Genomic DNA, 10461 nt, shown 5'->3' with positions numbered 1-10461 from the left:
CTCGCGGTGTTTTGCAGCAAACTGTGGAGCTGCGCATAGTTATTGAAACTGATAGTGCGCTGCGCGTCTCCGGAGAGCCGCTGTCTCCGTTTTGATGGCGGCAAAACGCTAAGGCGCCCGTGTGCTGTGCGATGTCAGTGCACGTGAAAGATCCCCAGGTGGTCGAAATTATTCCGAAGCCCTCCACTACGTCACCACTTTCTTCCTCTCTTCTTCCACTCCTTCATCCGTTCCCTTACGGCGCGGTTCAGGTGTCCAATGATATATGAGACAGATACTGCGCCATTTACTTCCCCCCAAAAAACAAATATTATTATTATTATGTCTCCGGAGACGTCTTCCTTTTGTGGGACCCCGGAGGCGCTCGAACAAGCGACTGTAGGGCACCGGTAATGGTCGGGTGTCGGGGGCCAAGGCTAATTAGCGATCTGAATGCAGACAGCCTGGCCGTCAGCTTTATTCTCATGGTCGACAAGCATTCAGCTGTTCAAGCACACCTCGCAACAGTGACAGGGGCGCCGGCCGGAGGAGGAGAGACCCGAGCCTGTGGAAGTTCCGGGGGAAGACGGGCAATGTACCAGGCACCGGCGCTGAGAGAAGGGCGAGGAATACACTCCAGACTCATTGTTATTTTATGGTGGCTTAACGTCCCAAAGCAACTCAGGCTATGAGAGACGCCGTAGTGAAGGGCTCCGGAGATCTCGGGGCCCCCTGGGGTTCTTTAACGTGCACTGACATCGCACAGTACACGGGCCTCTAGAATTTCGCCTCCATCGAAATTCGACCGCCGCGGCCGGGATCAAACCCAGACACATTGTGAACAAGGGAGCCGTAGCGCTCCCGAAACTTCATTATTTGTGTTTGACCTCGGTCAGTGACCAGTGAATCTCATCAAAGACACTCCAGCCTGGAAATAAGGATCGGCCAAATGAAGGAAAAAAAAGAAAACGAGGAAAGCTAGTCAGTGGGGGTGACGAGAAAGGCCCGAGGTGACACCGACTTCTATCCTTTGGCGACGGAAGCGCCCAAGCCAACCGGGGTGAAGCTGAGCCTGAGAGAACGAACAAGGTCCACTCCGCAGCCTCTCCGTTCCTTCCGACGAAGACTCCGGCGCCAGCGCAGGGACATGCCAGCTTGGGCACCCCAGCCTCTGGAGTTATGTCGCCGCTACACGGAAAATCTCAATGGTCATTGAAATGGTTCTCACGTCTCACGCAAAGCTTGTGTGGCGCCCCGATCACTACTTTTGATTTTGCGCAGTTATCGAAAATATTTTATAAAGCAATACTAAATGCTTAAATACACTTATATGGAGTGGCAGGAGGTGTTTTGTTGTTATTAAAGGCCAGTTGCGGTGTCTTCAAAGACTCTGCCTTCTGTAGGCTTTCCTGTCGTAGTTTTGTAGCTCACTGGCAACGCTGATACCGCTGGCGTTTACGTCTTCTGCGATAGAGGGTGTAAAATTAATGCGCTTAAAACCAGACTGATAAAATTTCTTAATTATTGCGCAGGCTGCTCGCATTAAAGTTTAGGAGAATAATGTTTGTTCATGCTTTGCTCATAATCACATTTTCGAGAGCCAACATTGCGCGTTCCGGCAAAGATGGCGCTGCACGTGGCAAAAAATCCAAAAAAGGCCAACACTATTCACTGTCCGTTGCGCTTGTTTCGGTTATTAATGGATGCATGCATGCGATTTCGGTTCTTGCGTTAGTCATACAAGTCGCGGATTGGTCGAGAGAGCAATGACTTCACAAGGTGATGTGACCATGGAGGGAAAATTCAAAACTGAAACAGAAGGGACGAGCGCGCAACCTGGAAGTGGCGAGACAAGCTGGTTGGAACAGGCCTTTGGCGGGAAATGAAAGAAGATGCGTCGAAAGAGGAAGTTGTCGACGGCATCTGGTCCTCCAACATGGACGAAGACGCAGAAGAGTCGTATGAAGATGAACTGGACAAAGATATATTCAGCGCAAGTTATATTAGTCCAGATAAAGACACGATGACAGTGATAATACTGTTAATGCGGTGAAAAAACTGACAAACATTACAGCAGTAATGTTTCTTCTGATGCTGTCGCACTCCACTCTTCAGGCGATTTAAGCGCCCCCCTAATTTTTTTACACTCTAATTTAGTGCTGCAAGTAATCAGATAGATGAAACAAATCCACGTTAATATTTTTTTAGCGTTTATCCTCTACGAGGTAATGGGGCTACAGTCAACGAACCCAAGGTTGGCGCTGCTGCGTCTAGAGAAAACCCCTAGAGACCTATTCTAAAAGCCACCGGTGCATGCGTCTGTATCGTTGGAGCCCGTATTTCCTTGGGCCCCGAAGCGTGTGGGGGAGGTCTTCGAACTCGGAGTTTTTGAAAAAAGTGCAAGCTCAGCGAGGCACTCGGAGAAGTGCATTTGCCACGGGGGTTCTGACATCGGGAGCTTCCGTGCACCACCTGCCGCAGGCTGCTTCCGAAGCGGTGGACCAGCACTCCAGCTTTTTAACCATTTGCACGCAAGCTGCCATGGGCATGCATGGCAGCTTGCATGCGCCTTCTGACGCTTTGCGGCCTGTATTTGAGCTTTGCGGAGTGTGACATCCTAGCGTAAATTTGGCCTCGCCCACCTGCAGCAGAGGAATTAAGTAACCCGCGTAGAAAGAACGTTTCCCATCGGTCGCCTCGTGTGCACCGCAATGCGCAATTTGCGCCACCATTGCGTTTTCGGGGATCCCGTTGTAGACAGGGCGCGCCACGAAAAGAAAGCACTCGCCAGGAACTTACTCCTGCAAACAGCAGCATCAAACATGCGTGATTGTGACGCGCTGTCGTCTTTGACCAAGTCTGGCAGGAGAGGAGAAAGCAGTGCACTCACCTGTACCTTTCCTCCGGCTGCGAAGATGTGAGGAAACGCCCAGAGCACAGTGGTGTGCTGTAAGGCAGGCGTTTCTCCAAGTCCGCCAAGAAATGGCGAGTGCGCTACTCAGTTTTGCACCACATCGAGTTTTGCAGACTGCGCTTGCAGAACAATGCGGAAAAGTTACACACCGATTCTAAATGCTCAAGCAGACTGATGCGACAAATTTTTGGGCTTCGATGCAGAAACCTGTCTGCAGCACCGATTTATTCATATCCAACGAGCTTACAGCGACAGACATGACAGTAAGACAAGAATAAGACGTATTTTCTGAAATACTCTCCGGCATTCCGAACAGATGAAATTTGGCAAATCGCCGAGGGGGTTCTTCCGTTTGACGGCCCGCGCACAATCACAGGAGGCGAAGCAATTCTTATCAGGGAAGGGCGGAGGTAAACGAGTTTAATGGAACACGCAACGAGTAGTGCACAACGACTATTTGGCAGGACGAACGCGACTGCCTGCTACGACAGCAAGGAAGTCTGGGACTCGGCGAGGGAACCGGTTTGGGCGCTCGAGGCATCTGCGGGAAGTGTCGCTCTCGGGAGCCAACGCAGCAGCCGCTCAGTCGGCCTCCTCCCCCGCCGCGGCGGTGGCGCTGGCATCGGAAGGCGGCGGTTGGGAAACCGGCGCATCCTCCTCGCAGGCCAGCAGGTCCAACGCCTCGTCGCCGTGGGCCGGCCGCTGGCCGCTCAGGTTGGTCATTCGGCTCAGCGCCTTGAGTGCGTTGCCGCTCTTCTGCAAACCGCGAGGTGGCGTAAGGGTCGGGAGGGAGAGGTGCATACAGAGCAGTGGCGCCCCCGCTATGATGCGCCTGCACTGCAGTGCTCGCACGGATGCTGCCTGGATAAAGGCAACGCTGCCTGTGCAAGCACATCCTGTTAGACACTGCATGTAGGAAGGATGATCCTGGTTAATTTTGAGGCGGCGGCACACTTTAAAGGGACACTAAGGAGAAATGAACGAATTTATTGTTCGCAGTAAAACTTCTTTGCTCGGGCGATTCCCAGCTATGTTACGTCTGTGTGGCGGCAAAAAAAAAAAAAAACGAATTTATCGCTGTGGATTTGAAAACATTCCCGCCAGTCGACTAAAACTCGCGACGTGGTCACCGAAACGGAGGAGTTGCCACCCATTTGGATCGGCGGCAAAATCGGTGTCGGCCCGTCTCACATGCTTTCCCTCCGTCTTTGACAGGAGACGGATGATAGCCGCAGACTGGTTTCAAGCGTGACCGACTACGTGCGCACGCCTTGTGTGGGGCAACGGCCAGGCCAGCGGAACCCGTGTGCGCGTAACCATCCCCTCGGGAGCAAGTTTGCAAGAGAAATTCCTGAGGCATCACTCATTGACAAGTTTGGAAAGGACATCTGCGTTACTGATACGTCACTTGCTCTCCTGCAAAAAGAACTTCAGTTGCTCAAATCATGATAAAATTTGTGCGTCTTTCTTTGTGATAGGCGGTTTTATCTTTACGTCTGAGTGCCTGAATGTGTTTTGTTTGTCGTGGCTTTTCCGTGATGAGCATTTTGTAGTCACAATCTCTCCCTGTACCTGATTTGCTGTGTGGCTTGACGTGCGCGCTGTTGTTCTTCCAAGTGCGATCTTGGAATAAAACCATCTGTTGTCAGCTAGTGTTTGTCCAGTCTTTCTTCGTCCCGTCCTTCCGCGTAATGTCTTTTTGTAAGATCTGAAAGTACGTATGATTATAACAAAATCAACACACTTTGCGTTGCGTCACTGTCGCGTTTAACATAGGTTGCATGTATGCAGACATCAAGCAACCATGCGTGTCGCTCCAACCGAATTCGCTGGGTACCCTTTGCACGTGAAAAAAAAAAATCGCACACTGCGATGTCACCGATTGCGCCGAATATTTTCGTTTTGGTCGCAGCATGTGAAACGGGCCTACGCATTCCGGTAGCAGTTGCACGAAGCATTTGGCACCAAAGGGACACAGAGGAGAACATGATCGGGTTTTTGTTCCCGGTAAAACCCGACAGCGGCTCGGCCTTTAACCTTGGTAGGGAAGTGAAACACGCTTCGATTGCTGAAAACTCTCAAGTTAATAATGACATACTTTTCCGGCCCATCTCTCCGATTCAGCCTTGATGACGTCAAGCGCGGTTAACTTTCCACCTTTGGTTTTCGTCCCCCCTTGTGCGGTATGCATCCCCCTTTGGAGGAATAAAGTATGAATTGGGACGAGTACCAGCCACTTCCTGCGGATGACGAACTTCTTGAGCTTGTCCGTCGGCAGCGGCAGTGCGCCCCGCTTGGCCACCACGCGCAGCCACTCGTGCTCCAGACACTGTTCAGCAGACATCCGCTTCCTGAGACAGGGCCAGAATAGAAGGCGTTAGTTGGAATTACACGCCTACAAGAGCGCAGAACTTACGCAGCAGACGTATAGGCAAAAATTTTACGACGCCCCCTCACAGTATATTTACGCAAAAGTTGCACATCCTCCGTCTTCACTGTCCGCATTAAATCCCGCTATGCCTCTATAAACCGGCGATACCATATGTCATTCGACGCTTTAAACTGAGCTCCCCCCTACAACGCTCCTAGCTCTAAAACGAGCGTCGGTTTGTTGACAGAAATGGTCCCAGTTGCAAAAACCAGATGGCGCGACTAGGCTGAAGTCATCGCTGTTTGCCGTTTGCATACGCTGAATTAAAAGTGATGATGTGACAAACAGCGTAACGCCCTGCAAAATGCTTGCATTTCGAGTACGTAAGCGAGCATACGCTTATGATACGTATAGGCAGCGTCGATTTATACTCTTCTATCCACATCTGTGTTCGCCGCGAGCAGACGACGAGTAGATGTCAAGCAGACGACGAGGAGCGGAGAAACACGTTTAATGCGCTCTTATGATTGGCTGTGGAAGTCTCCCTCTACCTTGCACAGTTTTGCAAGTAATTTATGAAATGGATTAAAGAACGTGTTGAGAATATAGAGAAGCACTCTTTCTGTTCACTGGTCGGCTTATTTCATAACAATCTTGGGCGCTGCTCGCCTTTCCCTCATAAATAGCCCATGGGGGTGAAAAGAAAGCTATTTAACTTTTATTTCAAAGGGAAACTTACACTACCTATTTTATTGGGATGTGTACAGAACTGTGTACAAAGCGCCTTGGTGGTTGTGACAAGGGCAAGTGTAACGCTACAGCTCTATTTGCTGTAGACGACTTACTTTTTCGTGAGCTCGACACCACGAATACGGACAAGTCCCAGTTTATGAATATTTCGCGGGTAAGAAATTTAGCGAAGCAGGAATAATAGACCCCTTCCTGTTCCTTTTCCACAAGCCAGTGTCTGTAGTATACATCGCGCATTGGAGAAGGATAGAGTGCAATTGACGTTAAATTAAGAGCAACCGTGATTAAGCCATTCGCCAGACATGTCACTAAAGGTTACCGTGAATTCAAACAGCGCAAAAAAAGCTGATCGGAATGAATACGCAGTGACAGATATTGCGAAATAAATATCTTTCAGTAAGCATGAATTCCGGCTGGCAGCGTTCATTTGAATCAAATGCGTATTAAGGCCAAACACCTTGCACTGTTTTTTTTTTTTTTGCCGGATATAAGTCGACATTTCGCCCAAGTATTCCCGGGAATAATTTTTCTCGAGCAGAGTACAAGACTCGTGAAAAACGCGAAACTTAGGTCTTCCCAAAAATGAAGAATTAGATTCCATTTTGTTCTCATTATCCTCTTTGCCACCTGGGTAACTAGTGTTATAACTAGGGCACAGCGGACCATGAGCACATTAACCTGACCATACTTTTGACGAGGGAAGGACCCAGAAACGGTTGCCTGTTTCATCAGTCAAGCTGTCCCTCCCTCCGAAAACTGTCGAATTGCCGTTGGAAGAATTAAAGTCTACGCCAGGTACACTCTCAATCTGGTCACCTTTATTAAAGGCATGCATTTGCAAAATTTGTAAGCTTCTAATTTACAGGTTATGCATAACCTTTAGATATGGTAACCTCTATAGTATAGGCCACGGCACTTCCCTAGGTCACACGGAAACATTTAGCGCAGAAGCTATATATCCTGGAACCTGTAAGAGAGTAAACTTTATTGAATGCATACATATTAAAATTTTGTATATGTCTACTTATAGATATCTGAAAATCTTCTAAATTAGAAGTTTACGCATTATTATTTCTGTACACCTTTGCCGTCGCACCCTATCGGCGAAATTTGCTCTTGCTGTGAACAAGAATGTGCCTTGTGTCTGTGTGGATTGCTGTCGCCTCTTTGAAAGTTATGGTCTCTTTTTTCTTTATAGTTATTATCTCCTTTTCCTTCTTCCAGGTCAGAGAAGACCTCGAGTATGCGGGGTGGTCCCCTTCAAAGTTCGCGCACACTGGTGCAGGTTTTGTGGGCGCGACAACTCTGGGAGATGTGGCCGAATTTTTGGCAGTTGAAGCAGCGTCGGGGATTTTTTGATTTGATTTTGATTTTATTTATTTCCGTCAAAGCGGCAGGGGCTCGAACAAAAGTGAAAAATAGTTACTTGGTGAGGTTCAAGCCCCTGTGTACAAGGCATACAGCGGTTGTACAACATATTTACATATGTAGTGCTTAATTTTAAGGTTAAACTTTATACAGGAAATAGATATGCAAAGCCACTACACGAACTGAAGCAAACATAAGAAAATAAGAATATTGCATTTCCATGTCGGAAGATTGCATAAGCACAATACATATATACATGATAGAAAAAAAGATACATCATAATTATACAATTATTAGTGAAGGTATCATCTCTATTATGACGCAAAAAAAGTCTTCAACATTGACATGCTAATATTTTCTAAATTGATATTAGGACTGTGCACATAGTTAAATAACGATGGAAGGGCATACTCCAACATTTGACGGCTAAATTTTGGGGATGAAGGGCCGTACAGTTATTTTCGTACATCCTACTTCTACGGATTGTTGCACATTTTTATTCGACGCAATTCTGTGAGATCCTCGTCCTTAATACCCTCCAACATTTCTTCTTTGGTGAGAGTGAGGAAATTCTGTTCAGAAAGCACACCTTTCACTGTTTTCAGGGATCGATGTGCACTAGCAAAGACAGCGACGTTTCCAAAGGTCGTTACACTAGGGAGTTTGAAATATTGTGCTTGGCCACGCGTATCTGGAGGAGTAGGCCGGCGATGGCTAGTTTCGTCACCTTGTAGCCAAGGCCCAAGGTATCAGAGACTTAAAAAAACTACGAATGGAGATATTTTCCTGGTTGATTTTTATGCTTCTTCACTGTGTACCAGACGATACTTCGGGAACGCTCCTTGTTTTCTGGTTAGGAACTGAGCCGTTACTTCGATCCGCCTTCTATTGTGAGGGCGATCGTTTTGTGGAAGAGGGGGAGTCATAAAATATATGTGTTCTTCGGCCGTGGTGCCACACACCCGCCAAGGAGCCCAATTAACGAGGGGACGGGGTAGGAACTTGCAACCAAGTCCGTTCCACGCCAGCTGTACACCCCAACTATAACCAAATATGACGTAACACGTACGGGGTAGTTCGCCACACAAGATTAACCCTAGCCGCCTACGAAAAGTGAAAAAACAGAGAAGGGAGGACAAGACAGGAAAGTTGTGAGAAAAAGGAGAGTCAAGTTAAAGGTGCAGGGGAGGATAGGAAAAGCCGACTGCCGATTTCTCCCGGTCGGGTCAGCCCGGAGGTGCCGTCTACGGGAAGCAGGGAACCACCAGCACCAACTTTTCCATGGACACGGCGCTGCCACGCACGGCTAAGCGTGAGTGCTCGTGTCTGTGGCGGCGCACTGCTCAATAATATCCCCCTGCGGGAATATCCCTGCGGATTCTCGGGAAGCCATGGTGTCGCAACTCACCATCATCTGCATCTTGCAGACTCCACTGCGGGGAGTTAGCATGCGCATCTAAATTCGTATGCAAAATGAAGTCAGCGTTAAGGTGCGTGTACACCTGCGCGTCGCACACTGGTGCTGGCCAATTTGTTGCGGTTAGTTAGTTATATTTATTTTAATGGCGCAAAAGCAACTGAGGCTATGATGCGCCAAACACACGGTTAGAGCTTTTGTTAAATGTTACGCTTTTTATATCTAAAGTTTGTATAAAACATTGGCTTCTCTGAGAAATTTAAAAATGCTTGAAAAATCAACCAGTGCTTGATCTCCTAAAAGTAACATGGGGTGTAGTGGGATGTATTCATTGTACAATGTTGGGAAATATTTTTTCCTCAGTTGTTCCAGTTTTTTGCATACAATTAAAATGTGGTTTACCGTGAGTTCATCGCCACACATTTCGCAGAGAGGTTTGTCTTTTTTTGCCAGTAAGAAGTTGTGAGTAAGGTGTGTGTGTCCAATGCGTAGTCGACACAAAATAACTTCTATGAAACGCTCCTGATGTGTACATGATCTCCATTCTCCCAAAACAGGTTTTATAGAATGTAGTTTGTTGTTTGTTTGTTCGTCCCATGCAATCTGCCATTTATTCCTGAGTTTACTGTGCAGTAATTTAGAAAAATCCCTCTGTGGTATGTTAACTTGTTTTATATGGCCAATTCTAGCTTGTGCTGCGCAAGCATCTGCTCTCTCATTACCTAAAATTCCAACATGACTAGGGACCCAGCAGAATATAATGTTATGTTTTTGCTTTGTAATTTTAACTATGTTATGTATGATTTTTCCTATTATGGGTTCAGCAGCGTTTGTAGAATGCAGCGCTTTTAGCATACTCAGTGAATCGGTGTAAATGATGCTATTTTTTGTTTTGTTTTACTATTTGTTCTACAGCTACAAAGATGGCATAACACTCCGCAGTAAATACCGATACATACTGTGGCAATCGTATAATTTTTTCATTTGTTCCTTGAATTACTGCACTTCCGACATGACTTTCTGTTTTTGAGCCATCAGAGTAAAATTCAGTGTAAGTGTTATATTTTTCTTGTAGTGCAAAGAACTCTTGCAGTATGTGCTCGTGTGGTATTTTCTCTTTGTTTACGTGTGTCAGTGTGAAGTCACACATCGAAGGAAGGCTGTACCATGGTGGTAGATATTCATGTCTTTGTGCAATATTAGGTAGGGCGTCCAGCACTGCTAAGTCTTCACATTTATCTTCAAAGCGCATTATTAGTGGCCTGATAAAATGTGGTTTATTATTGAATAATCTCCTAGATGGGCACTTGGTAACAATGGGATAGCAGAGATGTTTAGGGAGAGAACGGGTTTTTAGGATGTATGTGCATGTTAGTGTGACTCTTCTATCCTCTAGTGTGGGCTCATTAGCTTCAACGTAAAGACTATTTACCGGGGATGTTCTATATGCTCCAGTTGATAGGCGCAAACCAAGATTATGAACAGGGTCCAGTCGTTTCAAGTAGGATGCTCTTGCCGAACTATATACCACGCACCCGTAGTCCAGCTTGGAGCGCACCAAAGAGCGATATATTTGCAATAGGCATGCTCTATCGGACCCCCACCGTTTTCGCGAGAGTACATTTAATATATTGAGGGCTTGGGATGCTTTCTTTTTCAGGT

At 47.1% G+C, this 10461-nt stretch overlaps 1 protein-coding gene across 5 annotated transcripts in view; it reads right to left on the bottom strand.

Annotated features, from left to right (window-relative positions):
* Positions 1-3084: 3084 nt before the first annotated feature.
* LOC144112674 (myosin light chain kinase, smooth muscle-like) overlaps positions 3085-10461 on the bottom strand; it is a 329835-nt gene continuing 322458 nt past the window's right edge. For all 5 annotated transcript variants that reach the window (XM_077645490.1, XM_077645491.1, XM_077645488.1 and 2 more), the window contains 2 exons: positions 5124-5244; positions 3085-3649 (listed from right to left, as the gene is read on the bottom strand). In XM_077645490.1, the coding sequence (XP_077501616.1) occupies positions 3476-3649; positions 5124-5244 (295 nt within the window). In that variant the 3' untranslated portion in view covers positions 3085-3475. The remainder of the gene's footprint in view (positions 3650-5123; positions 5245-10461) is intronic.

This window comes from Amblyomma americanum, chromosome 1, assembly GCF_052857255.1.
Source record: "Amblyomma americanum isolate KBUSLIRL-KWMA chromosome 1, ASM5285725v1, whole genome shotgun sequence".
In the NCBI taxonomy this organism is placed as follows: Eukaryota; Metazoa; Arthropoda; class Arachnida; order Ixodida; family Ixodidae; genus Amblyomma; species Amblyomma americanum.
Note: the sequence above shows the minus strand (reverse complement) of the source record. Positions and strands in the feature narration are given on the sequence as shown.